Below are 16611 nucleotides of genomic sequence, written 5' to 3'. Positions count from 1 at the left end.
GCAGATTGAACAGATCCAGGAAGGAACTCCCGGAATACTCAGAGTCACTTCTCACTCCACAGAAAACTCTTCTGAAATACTTCAAGGGGAATACAATACAGTAAGTAATTTGTGCTGGTCTTCTCTGTTGCAAATTTGGCCGTACGTTGAATGGCTTTGAGAGATTGTTTACGTGCTGAGTCAGATGCTCAGGTTTTCTCATCACATGAGCCACTCAAGCCCCTTGGAAGTGCATGCTTGTGATTCTGTGGGGGAACACAGGTAGCTGTGAACTGGGCTGTACCTGGAGGGGTGTTTAGCTAGTCACATGATTGCAGCTGCTGCAGAAGATGTTGGTACAGCTGTGGAATTAGCTGTTGGTTGCGTCCAGGTACAGCTGGGTCCACACAGCCATTTCCCTATGGGATTGCAGTGCTGCAGCTTCTCATCCGTTGATGTTGTGCAAACCAGCCCTCCATGAACAATTTCCACAATGAAATTTGTAGCATGGGGTCCTGGATTCTGGTTGATCTTCTGGTTGTTATCCTAATGCAGTAATTAATATACTTTAAAAAACTAAAGACACCTAAGCTTCCAGGAGCAGTGGAGGCTGGTTCATAAGTGAGAATGAAGCACTGCCCCAGTAGCCTCCGTCTGCCCTCGCTTGACCTCCCCTTCCTGTTTACTAGCCCAGAGACTGACATTGGTTATCGACTGTTGCTGCTTCTATAGGCCCTATAGAACTCAGCAGGGAGGAGGTTGGGGGCAAAAGTATTAGTTACCACCACCTTCCATTGCCTCTGGTGCCACCTACTGTTGACCTCCCTGCCTTCTACTCCAATGGGCTCCAATGGGCACCTGCTGTCACTGCCTGGGAGATATATGACTAACACAAACACTGACGTTCTGCAGGTGTTGCTGGCCATAGGGAGGGATGCTTGCACAAGAAAAATTGGCTTGGAGAAAGTTGGAGTGAAGATCAATGAAAAGTAAGGTTTAATCTCTTGACTGTCTAAGTACTGTGGCTATGTGGTTTTTTGTTTTTTTTTACAACATCAATTGGATTGACTTAAAGCATTTAATTTTTTTTTGGGGGGGGGGAGAGATAAATTTCCAATGCTGTTCTGTTGCAATAAGGAGAGCGCCGGTGCAGCATAATGGTTAGACTGTTGGACTATAACCTGGGGGAGCAGGGTTCGAATCCCCCCTCAGCCATGAAGCTCATTGGGGTGACCTTGGGCCAGTCACCATCTCTTAGCCTAACCTACCTCATAGTGTTGTTGTGAGGGTGAAATGGGGAGGAGGAGGAGAACCATGTACACCACCCTGAACTCCTTGGAGGAAAAGGTCTATAAATGTAATAAATAAATTAAACAAATAAGGAGGAATTCTACCCTCTATTTCTGATATATGTCTATATCTCATTACTGAACATGCAAAGAGGGTGGACTTTTGCAGTAATTGGAATGTTAATGGTTAACAGCTCTGCAATCTAGGGCTCTGCATTATTTCGCTCTTGCCAGTTTCGTGGTCCAGATTTTTTTAAAAAAACTATTCATGTCAGTTACCACTGTGAACTATACCCTTTGTACTGTGTACGCTTTCCAGTTTGGTTGCATAATGGGGCTCCTTTTGTGTGTGTGTGTGTGTGTGTGAGAGAGAGAGAGAGAGAGAGAGAGAGAGAACTCAGGAATATCTGCTTTGCATGCAGAAGGTCCTTGGTTCAATCCCTGCCGTCTCCCAGGTAGGGCTGGGAGAGACTCTTGTATGAAACCCTGGAGTTGCTGCCACTGCCAGTCATTACAGACAATATTGCAGACCATTAGCCTGACTTTAGTATATGTTGGTTTCCTGTGCTCCTATGTTTTTAGCAGTTATGCAAAGGTGGGGAATGTGAAAGGTGATGCTTCTCCTATCATAGCACTGCAATAAAAGGAAACGGGGGCTTTGCAAAATTCTCATTTCCATGCTGCTGTTAAAAGGCACTGAGGTCCCGGATCCCTAGTGATCTCTCCCTTTCCTACCTATTTTGACAATAATCCCTGCGTTTTGTGGTCTGGCAGCCCACATTCTGCCTGAATTTATGTGCAAATGGCTATGTAATTTGAATCCATTCCCGTTTGGGTCCAAGCCTGTTCTCTGTGGACACGAAACATTGTTCTGAGGATGCTGGGATAAGTCTGCGAGATGCAGCAGCTTTCGCCATCTGAATCACAAATCCTGCCACGGCCAAGATGAACACAGCATGGACTCTTGCCCTGGCATTGGAACAGTCTGAATTCTCCGAAGTTTGATTTGAAAGAAGGGATTCGCGACCTACAGGCCACTGAACCTCTCCTCTTTTCTCCCTCTCGTAGAACAGGAAAGATCCCTGTCAATGAGGAGGAGCAAACTAATGTGCCTTATATCTATGCCATTGGAGATGTGTTGGAAGGCAAGCTGGAGCTGACGCCAGTGGCAATCCATGCAGGGAGGCTGTTGGTACGGAGGCTTTATGGTGGTGCAAACACAAAGGTGAGCGAGAGGTTTATCATCATGCATTTTAAAGAAAACTAACCTCTCCCCACCCCACAGTCAGAATAATAATGCAAGCTGCCACCCCGTCTCCCCCCATGCACTCTTGTTTACATGATTGATAGTGCATTGGCCCAATGAGAGTCTGCGTTGTTATTCGTATGGGTTTTCTTAGTGTTACGGAATTTTTAAAAACCTGTTGTAGACAGATGTGTTTTCCTCGCTTCCAGGGCACGTTCACCCACCATTAGCGGGGGCAGCAAAGGGGGAGCAGTGTTGTGCACCTGGTTTCCTGGCAGTGAGTGTTGCTGCTGCTTACTGGAGGGGGGGGCGAGGGGGGGAGCTCAGCTGATTGGCACCACTGCACCTGCACCATGTGCTGCCTTCCCCTCGCCTCCCTCCCCCTCCATCTCAGTAAAGCGGCAGCCCAGGTGAGCAGCACAGAAGCACCTTTTAAGCTCCACCCGCCTTTGCTGAAGCTACCCCAGTGTTTTGTTACTGATGCCGATGGAAGTGTGATACTCATACAAAAGCATCTTTTCCTTGACAGTGTGACTACGTGAATGTTCCCACCACGGTATTCACTCCTCTGGAATACGGCGCCTGTGGTTACTCGGAAGAAAAAGCCATAGAGACATTTGGGGTGGACAACATTGAGGTGAGCCTAACAAGCCTGAATAAAATATAGCATCAATATATTGTGTAACACAAGGCCAATCTTGTGCCCCTTTCTACTTCTAGATTGGTGTGTGTGTTTGTGTATGTATGTAGGACCATCATCTTGGATGCAGGCGGCGCTGTAGTCTAACCACTGGGCCTCTTGGGCTTGCCGATCAGAAGGTCGGCGGTTCAAATCCCCGCAATGGGGTGAGCTCCTGTTGCTCTGTCCCAGCTCCTGTCAACCTAGCAGTTCAAAAGCACGCCACTGCAAGTAGATAAAGAGGTATCGCTGCGGCGGGATGGTAAACGACATTTCCGTGTGCTCTGGTTTCCATCACGGTGTCCCTTTGTGCCAGAAACAGTTTAGTCATGCTGGCCACATGACCCAGAAAGCTGTCTGTGGATAAACGCCAGCTCCCTTGGCCTGAAAGTGAAATGAGCGCCGTAACCCCATAGTCGCCTTTGACTGCACTTAACTGTCCAGGGGTCCTTTACCTTTACCATCATCTAGTTCTTCTCAAGGTTGGCTACACAATCACATCATTCAGTTGTGTCACTTAGTCTGGTGCCAAAAGCCATGGGCCTGTGCGGATGACAGGCCTGCATCTTTATAAACATCTGTGTGCCTGTGTCCGGGAATGCATCAGAGTAACATCTGTAGCTCAGTGGTACAACATCTGCCTTGTATGCAGAAGAGCCCAGGTTCAGTTCCCCGCATCTCTAGGTAAGGCTGGGAAAGGCCTTTGCCTGACACCTTGAGGAATTTCTGCCACTTCTAAGCAGGTAGCACTGCTCCCAGTGCACCCAATGGTCTGACGTGATAAAAGGCTTCAATACCTGTGTTCAGTAAAAATGTGGGAAAATGTTGATTCAAGTTACTCAAACTCAAATCTATTTGTAGAGGGAAATACCTGCAAAACACAGGTGTATGTATCAAAAGTTATATTGTGCTGTGTACAGTGTGGAGCTGCCCTAACAAAGCTTGCATATTTGGTCAGGTGCTTATTTTAGAAGCATCCCTGACATGCCCCTTTAGACTCCAGTCCCTTTTGTGACACTGTACCAATCCCATCCCTCTTCTCACACCTGTTGGTATTTCTGCACCTAACACTATCCAGTAAGTAGCTGCTGCACAGGCTATTGTGTAAATTCAAATGTGCCTAAGAGCTGGCTGGAGGGAACCATGTTTGAGCACTGCAGCCCCATGTTTAATAAGCCTGGGAAGCAGATGCAAAGAATCAGTATGGACATACAGAAGCAAACTTATCAGTGCACCTCTTACTAAAATTTCTATACCACCCTTCATCAGAGGATCACAGGGCAGTTTACAATATAGAAACACAAAAATACATAACAAAGTAACAAACAAATCAATGCCTCTCTCACTTTAAAAGGCCATAGATAGTTTAATTAGTTAGAGGCCTGTGAGAAGAAGAATAAAAATTTATCATTGACACAACACAGAATCAAACTGCAGTTCAGGGAACAGGAAGGAGATGCATTTTGCTTATAATGCACTGAACGCTCCTGACATGAGACCCTACTTTGATGTGCATTTTCACCATTTGACAAGCATCTTGCTAGTCCAGGGGTTGTGAGTGTTCAGGGAGAGGTCCTATTCTGCCACGGTTGACATTCATCAGCTGCCTTCTCAGTGCCAAGTGTCTCTGGCCAGTTCCTGAGAGGGGCAAAGTGCCACACCTGTACCAAACTGAGCTCCTCATGCCTCACTCCCCCCCCCCACTCTAGAAGTAGCAACGATGCTTAGCATTGCGAAGGTAGGTGAGCACCATTGCCCTGCCTGCTCTTCCCATTCCCTTGGACTGCTGTTGCATAATGCCTTTCAGAAACTAAAAAAATCTCCACAAACACTTAAAATGTCTCCATTGCTTTCCCAGGTTTACCACAGTTACTTCTGGCCACTTGAATGGACGGTCCCAGCCCGGGACAACAACAGATGCTATGCAAAGGTCATCTGCAATATTCCTGATCAGGTAACCATAGCATGCCACTATTTTTCAGAATTATCAGCATTTTAGAGGAGCAAGGAGGTTTCTTTTTTAAAAAAAGTGTTGATTTTGTATGCATTGTAATATATTACAATATAATTTCTGACAAAACGGTACTGGGAATGCTGACAGAATTGGTGTGAACTTCATGCATCTTAATTTGTAATGACACTTGGACTTGGGGATAAAGCGCTTCCCTTTCATTGCGGCAAACACGGATGCTATCTTGAAAGCGCTGGTTGTTTTTAAAAATACCCACAAATCCAACTCTTAAATTATAGTGCCTTTGTAACTGACTTAATAACACCTTGGCTAGATGTTAACACTCATTAAGTGGCAGTCCTCTTTTATCTTTGCTCAAGATAATATCTGGTTAATAGTTGTTGATGCCTTAGTTTTCGTGTTGTAATAATGGCTGGAGTCCAAAGGATTGTGGGGAAAGCAGATGCTTGTGTTCTTATCTCAAGCTGCTTTTGAAACTGAGGGATGCCTCACAAGCAATTTCTGACAGGCCAGAGAACCATATTGGTTAAAGGGGGGAGGGGAGTTCTCTCTCTCTCTCTCTATATATATCCTTTTTAGGCTCTGGATCCTAGCCATAGCCTTCATTTTGCTCATTTTAAACATGGGCTACAGTGAAAAACAAAAATGATATGTTTAGGCTTATGAGGTGAGGAACCTGTGGCTCTTAAGATGTAGCTGGACTACAACTCCCATCAGCCCTAGCCATACTGTCAGGGCCTGCTAGGAGTTGGGAGTCCAGCAACAACTGGAGGGTTACTGGTCCGTGATTTTGTTCATATGTGTCCATATCTAGTTCTGCTTTCGGAATGCAAAGCCAAGTACTCAGGGCTGGGTTCAGTTAATGAGCCCTGTGCAAGGCCTTCCACTAGCACAATGGGGCTCCCTTCCCCACAATTGGCTTGGGGTAAAGTTGAGAGACTCCCCCAGAGCAGCGTATAGGGAAAGGAGAGGCGGAGGGTCATTCCATCTGGCAAGCTGAAATGCTTGTGCTGGCAATTGCCATAGTGCTATCCCTTCCTCAGGCCCAACTGCTGGGGTTGAAAACTAGACAATAGATGCAGACAGCACTAGAATTTCCCCTCCACACATTGCCATTAGCCCTATCCAAGCATTCAAAAAGAGCACATGAGAGTTTAAGCTGGGGAAGGAGAACTCATGTTGTCGGGCATTTTCCCTTCACCCCTTGCCCTTCCTGTGCGCAGCAGGAAGTTCTGAAGGGAGCTTGTAAAGGTGAGGTTCCTACTCACGAGGAGGCTCTTCCTTCTGGGAGGTTCAGGAGTGAAGCAGGGATGTGCAGGGGCACAGGACAAGAGGGTTGCTGCCATGAGTGCACCCCACTCCCTAGTTTAAGTTTAGTGTTACAGATCTGAGCCTGAGGCTCTTACATGCCCTTTTCCCACTCCTTTCTTGATTAGGCAGAATGGGTTGCGTGCAAATTGGCAAAGCATGGCTTTCCTCAACCCCCAGGGAAGTCAGGCAGGAAGCACTGTGCTAGACTGAAGGTCCAGTCTGTCTTGATCCCATAGCACCAAACCATAGGTTGATGCTTTATCCAAACCAGTGGTGTGCAGATTTCAGGCTGGTCAGATCTCGTTTATCCTTCACAGGAACCAAAGAACAGGATGTCTCTGAGCAGATGCTTAGCCTAAGGATTTTTCAGTAGCAGAACTAAACAGAACTTGTTTCTTTCACAAAAATCCATTCCTTGGTCAAGCCAACTAATGCACATAGATCATGATCTAAGTCACCACTTTGTAGTTTTGGCAGTCAAATGGCTTTTGCTGTAGAATATTTTAACGGCAGTGAAAAAAATAGCTGACACCCCTGCTGTTCATGGATTCCCTCCCAAATTAAATTTATTTTCCAATAGATATGTGTTAAAGTGGAAAGTTAAAACAGAGCAAGCTACACACATACACACAAGCTTATTGTTGACATTTTTGGTATACTTGAACCTCTGGATTTATAACAGTTTGATTATAATGTGTCTCTTAAGACAGGTATGAAAATACAAAAAAAGGGGTTGAAACATATTTAATGCCAGTTCTCTCAGGTATTGGACAGTCTGAAGAAAGTAATTGTTTCAGGCCACAGCGAGTCAAGCTGCTTTTGTTCCTTTCTTCTGGGCATTCTGACAGTTGATACCTCAAATGATAAAAGGGGGGTGTTCCTGTATGCTACAACTGCAGCAAGAATGCTGATTACTAAAAACTGGAAGGGGAATAGGACACCAACGAAGGAAGAATGGCAAATCAAATTGTGTGGATATTTGGAATTAGCAAAAATGACAGAAGTAGTGTAATTAGAAATCAGCCAAACCCGAAGGTTTAAAAAGGAGTGGGACTGTTTTAAAGAGTACCTGGGAAAACATTGTTCTCAAACAAAATCTTGGATGTGTTTTGACTAAACTTTGCAAAGTAAGTAACAGATAGATAGCATATATTATGTAAGATAAGTGAAATAAGGAAAACAACAGTTAAAAAGATAAGGAAGAAATAAGAAGCCACAATAAGGTGGAGGGAAGTCATGTGCAAAGAAATTTTGGTATATTTTGGTTTACATTTGTGTTTAAGATAGCATATTTTGAAGAACGAATGGAACTGTGTATTCAATTAATCAATGTAAAAACTCAATAAAGAATATTAAAAAAAAGCTTTTGTTGTTCCCCTTGTTCCTTAGGAGCGTGTGATTGGCTTCCATGTGCTTGGTCCAAATGCAGGAGAAATAACCCAGGGATTTGCAGCGGCCATAAAATGCGGAATAACAAAAGATCAGTTGGACAGCACGATAGGAATCCATCCAGTCTGCGCAGAGGTGAGTATGTGGCATTGGTTTACAAAAAGCTGCCTCCTTTCCTAGGATTGCTGGAGCAATTTTGTTTTCAAGGCAACAGTTTTATAATAATAATAATAATAATAATAAATTTTATTTATACCCCGCCCTCCCCAGCCAAAGCCGGGCTCAGGGCGGCTAACAACATTAAAAACAATCCGACATTCTAAAAACTTTCCACCATAAAATCAATCAGAAACAAATTGATGGCAACCAGCAAGCAGGACCCTGTGCAGATTGCCAGAGGAGGGGGTCAGGCTGCGCCCTGACCAAAGGCCTGGTGGAACAGCTCTGTCTTACAGGCCCTGCGGAAAGATGTCAAGTCCCGCAGGGCCCTAGTCTCTTGTGACAGAGCGTTCCACCAGATTGGTGCCACAGCCGAGAAAGCTCTGGCTCTAGTTGAGGCCAGCCTAACCTCTCTGAGGCCTGGGACCTTCAGGATGTTTTTATTTGCAGACCGTAGGTTTCTCTGTGGGGCATACCAGGAGAGGCGGTCCCGCAGGTACGAGGGTCCTAGGCCGTATAGGGCTTTAAAGGTTAAAACCAGCACCTTAAACCTGATCCTGTACTCCACCGGGAGCCAGTGCAGCTGATATAGTACTGGATGAATGTGATCTCGCAGTGACGACCCCGTAAGGAGTCTCGCTGCGGCATTCTGCACCCGTTGGAGTTTCTGGGTCAGTCTCAAGGGCAGCCCCACGTAGAGCGAGTTACAATAATCCAGTCTGGAGGTGACCGTCGCGTGGATCACAGTGGCTAGGTCAGGGCGAGAGAGATAAGGAGCCAACTGCTTGGCTTGGCGGAGATGAAAAAAAGCCGCCTTTGTTATAGCTGTAATCTGCGCCTCCATAGAGAGGGAGGTATCGAAGATTACACCCAAACTCTTAACGGACGATGCTGGCACTAGTTGCACCCCCGCAAGAGATGGGAGTTGCCCCCTCAATCCCATATCGCCCCGTCCCAGCCAGAGGACCTCTGTCTTCGAAGGATTTAACTTCAACCGGCTCCCACGAAACCATCCAGCCACAGCTTCCAGGCATCTGGTCAGTGTGTCTGGGGCCGAGTCAGGATGGCCATCCATCAACAGATAGAGTTGGGTGTCATCAGCATACTGATGGCAGCCCAGCCCAAAACTCCGGACAAGCTGGGCGAGGGGGCGCATAAAGATGTTAAAAAGCATCGGAGAGAGAATCGCACCCTGAGGCACTCCACACACCAGGGAGTGGCGCGATGACAATTCCCCCCCAAGTGCCACCCTCTGTCCCCGACCAGAGAGAAACGAGCGCAGCCATTGAAGGACTGTGCCCTGGATCCCCACGTCGGCAAGGTGGTGGTCCAGGAGTTCGTGATCGACCATGTCGAAGGCTGCTGACAGGTCTAGAAGAATCAGCAGCCCCGACCCGCCTCGATCCAGCTGCCTGCGGAGATCATCTGTTAGGGCGACCAGAGCCGTCTCGGTCCCATGACCAGCGCGGAAGCCGGACTGGAATGGATCGAGAGCCGATGTCTCATCCAGAAACCTACCAAGCTGTTCAGCAACCGCTCTCTCAATCACCTTACCCAGGAATGGAAGATTCGAAACTGGGCGGTAATTGGATAGATCTAAAGGATCTAATGATGTTTTCTTTAAGAGCGGGCGCACCACTGCCTCCTTCAGTTCCCCTGGGAATGTCCCGGTGCCAAGGGACAAATTGATGATATCACCCAGGGGGGCCCGCACCTCGTCTGGACACGCTCTAATCAGCCAAGACGGGCACGGGTCAAGAGGACAGGTGGTGGGCTTTCCAGCTCGGAGGAGTCTGTCCACATCGGCTGGGGATATCTGGTCAAAGTGGTCCAATACTGGACCCGAGGACAGTCGAGGGGCCTCCAGTTCCCTTATTGTGTCTAAATTGGCAGGGAGGTCATGGCGGAGCAACAGGACCTTCTCCGCAAAAAAGCTCGCAAATGCCTCACAGCTGTGTGTCGAATTGTTATTTAAATTTGGCTGTCCTTCAAGGGACGTTAAGGACCTAATTATACTAAATAATTGCGCCGGGCGAGAGCTAGCGGATGCAATGGAGGCCGAGAAGTAGGACTTCTTAGCGGCCTTCACTGCCATCTCATAGGTTTTCATAAAAACCCTATAAGATGTTCTTGAGGCTCCGTCACGGGCACCCCGCCATACTCGCTCTAGCCGTCTGAGGTCCCGCTTCATTTTCCGAAGCTCCTCGGTAAACCAGGGAGCCCGGTTTCTGCGGGGTCGCAGAGGGCGCTTAGGTGCGATCTCATCGATGGCTGCTAGGAGCTGGGTATTCCAGCCCTCAACAAGCTCAGTCAATGAGTCTCCAGGGGGAGCAAGGTCCCGCAAGGCCTGACGGAATCTATCAGGGTCCATCAGCCTCTGCGGGCGAGCCCAAATCGGCTCGCCACCTAAGCAGGGTGGGGGTGGAACGTCAATCCTGGCTTTCAGAGCGCAGTGATCAGACCATGGCACCTTCATTGAGGGAAACATGATCACATCTATACCGACACCAAAGATCAAATCCAGCGTGTGGCCTGCTTGATGTGTGGGGCCCGAAACAAACTGGGAGAGCCCTAGTGTCGCCATGGAAGACACCAGGTCCAGAGCCTGTGAGGAGGGAGTGGCATCAGCATGGATGTTGAAGTCCCCCAATACCAATAGGTTAGGGAACTCCAAGGCCCAGCCAGCCACAGCCTCCAGCAGGCCTGACAGGGTGGCTGCTGGTGCGCTAGGTGGCCGGTACACCAGCCAGACAGCCAAGCTCACCTCGGAGCCCCACACTAGGCCAACACATTCAATGCCGGGGATCGATGGCGATGGTAGAGCCCTGAAAGAGCAATCTTCCCGGATTAATAGTGCCACCCCTCCCCCCCGGCCCACAGTCCGCGACTGGTGGAGGACGGAGAAACCTGGGGGCGCCATCTCTCGTAGGGTAACAGTATCCCCTTCGCGCACCCAGGTCTCCGTCACACAAGCCAGGTCGACCCCCTGCGAGATAAAGAAATCTCGCAGGGTGGCGGTTTTGTTGCCTATAGACCTGGCATTGCACAACACCAGTGACGGAGGTGAGTTATCCTTGCTCACCCTACCCTCGTTCCTCGGGATGGGGCGCAGATTGGAAGGGGTACGAGCATATCCATATCTCGATCCCCTTCGCCTATAACATCTGCCCCCACCGCCATACCTCCCTCGCCCCACCACGGTAGCAATCCCAAGCCTCATACCAACCTCCATTTACAAGTAGAAAGCAAGCAAAAAACAAAAACAAAAAACAAAACAAAGCAAAACAAAACAAAACAAAACAAAAACAACAAAACAACAAAACAATTGTACCAAACAACACCAGTCTCCACCCCACTCAATAACCAACTCCAAACCAAAATAAAACGGAACAAAATAAACATACATCAATAAAAACCACCGTACATGGTGGAACAACAAAGTAAATAGTAAAAACCCCTTTAAAATACTTTAAAATAAATAAAAACATTTTTAACATTTGCTGCAGCAGCACCAGTGTCTTTAGCACTATAGCAGAGGGGAGTCTGGGCCCCGCCCCCTGGGCCAGGTGGAATCAGCCTGAGGGGGGAGCGGCCTTCCCAACTCACAGTGCAGCAGCAGCAGCAATGTCCCTGTGCCTCATGGGCCTCTTAAGCTGTGGCGATGGTGAGTCAGTCTAGGCCCCGCCCCCTGGGCCAGATGGAATCAGCCTGAGGGGGGAGCGGCCTTCCCAACTCACAGTGCAGCAGCAGCAATGTCCCTGTGCCTCCTGAGGCCTCTTAAGCTGTGGCGATGGTGAGTCGGTCTGGGCCCTGCCCCCTGGGCCAGATGGAATCAGCCTGAGGGGGGAGCGGCCTTCCCACTCACTCACTCTTATGTACTCTTTCTATATGAGCAGCTGCATTGAGATAGGAAGTACCATAGCTTTGTGGCAGGGCACAAGCGAAACAAACAAAAGGTTCCAGATTCAGTCCCCAGCATCTGCAGGTAGGGCTGTGAAAGATTCCATTTCTAAAACCCCAGAGAGCTGCGACACTGAGCCAGAATTTACTGTATATTCTAGAATGTTGATTGTCCCTTAGTTATCTGTGTTTAGGTATAGTTGGATGCCATTTTGAATCAAGATGGTGGACTGGACCTTTCAAAAATGTACTGATTTTTGGCGGGTGGTTCTTAGAATTCCCAAGCAACGCCAGGCACTCATAATCTGAATGGGTTGGGTTGGGTTGGATTGGAAGGGCCACAAAATCAGGCGCAAAAGCACAACTGAGCCTCTTATGCCAGGGCAAGAACCCTACAGCAGTGAGGCAAGGACTTTCCTTCCGGGCTCCAGCTTTAGAAATAACTTGCAAGTATTTCCTTTCACATTTGTACACACTGACTTTTCTCTCTCATAACCCGCTGTATCTAAAAATCTAAAAACAACACAATGGGGCGGGGGGGGGGGGAGAGCTACAAAATGTGCAAAGAAGCTGTTCTAATATATCACTATAATCATCCTCATAATACGTTGAACAAGCCACAAAAATTAAAGGACGAAAGGTTTCACAAAAATGATTGCAGTTTCTATTAAAATAATAAGGAGCATAGGAAGCTGCTTTGTGCAGAGTCAGACTGCTGGCCCATCTAGTTCATTATTGTCTGCACTGGCCAGGGGCAGAATTTCTGGCAGGCTTCTCTCCCACGCCTGCCTGGAGATGTAGGGGATGGAGACTGGAGACTTATGCATGCAAAGCACATAGCCTACCGCTAAGCTACGGCCCATTCAACAACAGCAATATAAATAATAATAAAAATAAAAATAATGGAATTTTTAAAACTGGTTGAGTTTGGATTCCCCCCCCCCCCCCCCCCGTTTCAAAGGGTGGATGCATTCATGATTCTCCTTGCATACAGAGCATTTTCAGCCGGCTGAACATTGAGATCCTTGCTTTTTTCTGCAGGAGCTTCAGGCTTATTTGCATGGCTAACATGTACAGGCGCTCTGTTCTGCTCTCAATTTATTCCCCCTTAGAGATGACTTTGATGCTAGCTAATTACTGTTGCTTTGAACCATTTAGACTGGAGTGGATTTGATTTCCTGTAATCCTCCTACCTAGACTTATATGTCTGCAAAACAAAGCTAGCAGTTGTCTGATAAACCTCAACTACAGGCAGCTTACCACGTTTCCTGTAATTTGCTTTTCGATTTGCTCTCTAAACTAGGAGCTAAAACTCATCCGAAGGGCAAAAGTCCTAAGATGGCACCTGTGAAGGCCGTTAGTAGCCAGCAAAGAGCTGCCATGACTCAGACCATGGAGGAAGTCTGGGCCTCCAGATGTTGCTGGACTATAACTCCCATCATCCCTGGTTTTGCCAGAGCTGATGGAATCTGTAGTTCAGCAACATCTGGAGAACCAAAGGCTCCTTACACCTGCTTTAACTAGAAATATAGTTATTACTCAAGCACAGTTCCCATTAATTTCAATTGAGCCTATTCAGGAGTCTTCCTTTTCAGTCTCTGGTAGATCTTCATCGTCCCAGAGGGCAAATAATCTCTGAGCCGCAGACTCATATCTGCTCATTAATTATCTGCAGGCAGTGCAATAAAACGTCTGCCTCCCCCCCTTCATTTCCTGCAGAACGATAAGAGGCACTTGTGGTGGGAAGCCACGTGACTTCCCCTTCATTTCTTTCAATTTGCAGGGTCTGAAGCCTTGAAAGAGGGCAAGAAAACGGGACTGTTGTGATGCAAGAGCATCCAGTGTAATTTTAACTGCTCTTCCAATAATGGAGGGTAGAAAAGTGCTGCATGGTAGAGTGTTATTCCCATCCCCAAACATCTGGTGCAGCTTTATAATGCACACTAATAAAGAAGTCTAGAATTTAGAAGAGCCCAGCTTGGGTCAGCTCAAAGGGCCATCTAACCCACATCCTGTCCTCACAGTGGCCAGCCATGGCTAATGGAGGCCTGAAGGCAGCATATCAATGCAGCGGTCCCCTTCCCTCTTGTGATTCACATCCACTGAGTTGTTAGCGCTGGTTCTCCAAGACCACACACATCCTAGAGTCAGCCAATGGCAGAGGGTAGCCCTGAGTTTTGACGTGAACATAAAAGTCCTCTCCGACATGATCCAATTGTTTTATTCCCCCCCGTCCTCCTTTGTTTTATAGATATTCACCACGTTATCCGTGACGAAGCGGTCAGGTGGAGATATCACCCAATCCGGATGCTGAGGTTAAGCCCCCCCACTGTTCCCTCGTTGCCAGAGACTGGCGTTCGTCACCGTTGCTAACTCCCGAAGGGCCAAGCAAAGCAGTCTAGGAAGCAAGAACCAGCCAATGCGTCCATTACCTCTCCGCCCCTGTCGACGGGGCGAGTGAAGAACTGCTTAGTTCCTGGCGGTGACTGAATGTTATGGCAACGGATCCAACAGTGGGCTGGGGTCCCATATCAAGCTGCTGCTCGGCAAGGCATTGCGCAAGATGCTTCCATGAAGTCGCAGCCTAAAACCAGCCTTTTCTGGTAGGCAGTGATGGAAAGTTTGCTGGCACAGCTTGAGACTTTTCCTCTCCTGGAATGAAGGCGTTCCTCCCATTTGTTTCCCCACTTCCTCAAGTTGTTGCTATGAAATAGCCCAAGAGTTGCAGCATGTAGCAGCCTCATTGCAAGCCCTCTTCTCTAGGGGGTGCACGCAATGCGTCATCTCTCCAGACTTGTACAGAAATGAGCAACCAAACCTGTGAAGGATTTTTTAGTGCACAGTTCTAAGAAGCAACTTATTTTCACTTATCTTCCTTTATTCATTTTACCCAGAGTTGCAGATTGCTGTGGCTCCCCTAAGTCCATAGATCAAAGATTAAATACCCCCATCACTGATAGGTTAGATTACTGCAATGAGCTCTATGTAGGGCTGCCTCTGATGACAGTTCAGAAACTTCAGCTGGTGCAGAATTCAGTGGCCAGGTTACTCACCGGGGCAAGACGGTTTGAGCATATTACACCCATCCAGGCCCGATTCTAAATGCTGGTTTTAACCAATATGGTTAAATGGCTTAGGACCGCAATACCTCAAGGACTGCATCTCCCCATATGAACTGACCCGGACCCTGCAATCCTCATCATCATATGAGGCCTTCCTTCATGAGAGATCTGGAGGGTGGCAACACGAGAGGCCTTTTCTGGGATGGCTCCCCACTTGTGGACTGCTCTCCCCAGGGAGACTCACCTGGCACCTTTGTTACATAACTTTAGGTGCCTGGCAAAAATATTTATAACAGCCTTTCACTATGGCCATTTAAAGTTTGTGAGAAAGGGGTGTTATTGGCTTGTTTTGGTTTTATGATGTCGGCTACATTGTTGAATTCCTTCTCAAGTGAGATCCCTCCTTTTCATACAGCTAACTGTTTGTTTGTATATAATGGATCATAAACAAAATCTATTTGGATCATAAATTCTATTTTGAGATACCCTATAACTGTTTTCTTGAATACTGCCACTGTTGTTGATAAAACTTTGTGTACTTTATGTGTACTTAATGAAAGCAGAAAGTAAAACTGTCTTTTAGAAATGGGCACGATCTTTTAAAATCTACTTCATTGCACCAGCTTCTTCAGATAGTGACTCTCCTGTACCTGTGATTTGGAGACGTTGTGGGATCTGTGGTGCGAGAGCCCTATGGGAGCAACTGTGCAAAATGCACAACATAAAGGACCCAGATATTTATTCATGTTACCCTCCGAATGAGAAGGAGCATGCATTTGTGTGCCTTGCAGTCTCTAGGTAGAGGGCACAGTCCTATAAGCACATAAGCAGAGCTCTGCTGCATCAACCCAGTAAAGGTAAAGGTACCCCTGCCCGTACGGGCCAGTCTTGACAGATTCTAGGGTTGTGCGCCCATCTCACTCAAAGAGGCCGGGGGCCAGCGCTGTCCGAAGACACTTCCGGGTCACGTGGCCAGCGTGACATCGCTGCTCTGGCGAGCCAGAGCCGCACATGGAAACACCGTTTACCTTCCCGCTAGTAAGCGGTCCCTATTTATCTACTTGCACCCGAGAGTGCTTTCAAACTGCTAGGTTGGCAGGCGCTGGGACCGAACAACAGGAGTGCACCCCGCCGATGGGATTCAAACCGCCGACCTCTTGATCGGCAAGCCCTAGGCGCTGAGGCTTTAACCCAGAGGGCCACCTAATTCAGCATCCGGAATCTCGCAGAGAGCAGCCAGATGCTTGTGGGAAGCCTGCAAGCACAACCCGAGGGCAACAACACTCTTCGCACATGATATTTCCAGCAACGGGGATACAGAGGCATGCTGCTTCCAACAGTGGAGCTAGAACGTAGCCATCATGATTTGTGGCCACTGATCCCCTTATCCTCCAGACAGGCTGAGCAGCAAGAGAAGTTTATAAGACTACTGTATAGGTCCTGCCTTAATGCTATGCTCCTGGAGAGAAGAGTGGAGCAAAACCTATTACAATCTCCCATGGGCAGCTGTGGTTACATCTTCATACTGAAGTTTACTGATGTTAAATGAAAGGGGTTGGGAACTGTCCTGTATGTGAGGGCTATGGCTATTAGCCATGTACCCTAATCCATCTGTGGGCCAATTA

General features: G+C 47.7%; 1 protein-coding gene across 2 annotated transcripts in view; it reads left to right on the top strand.

Annotated features, from left to right (window-relative positions):
* TXNRD1 (thioredoxin reductase 1) overlaps nt 1-15576 on the top strand; it is a 34600-nt gene extending 19024 nt beyond the window's left edge. For both annotated transcript variants that reach the window (XM_083401273.1, XM_083401274.1), the window contains exons 8-14: nt 5-100; nt 892-968; nt 2337-2493; nt 3044-3151; nt 5052-5147; nt 7866-8000; nt 14176-15576. In XM_083401273.1, the coding sequence (XP_083257399.1) occupies nt 5-100; nt 892-968; nt 2337-2493; nt 3044-3151; nt 5052-5147; nt 7866-8000; nt 14176-14238 (732 nt within the window). In that variant the 3' untranslated portion in view covers nt 14239-15576. The remainder of the gene's footprint in view (nt 1-4; nt 101-891; nt 969-2336; nt 2494-3043; nt 3152-5051; nt 5148-7865; nt 8001-14175) is intronic.
* Nucleotides 15577-16611: the final 1035 nt, after the last annotated feature.

This window comes from Podarcis tiliguerta (genome assembly GCF_965153285.1).
Source record: "Podarcis tiliguerta genome assembly, chromosome: 10".
NCBI lineage: Eukaryota > Metazoa > Chordata > Lepidosauria > Squamata > Lacertidae > Podarcis > Podarcis tiliguerta.
The sequence above is the reverse complement of the archived record's forward strand: the minus strand, read 5'-3'. Positions and strand labels throughout refer to the sequence as shown.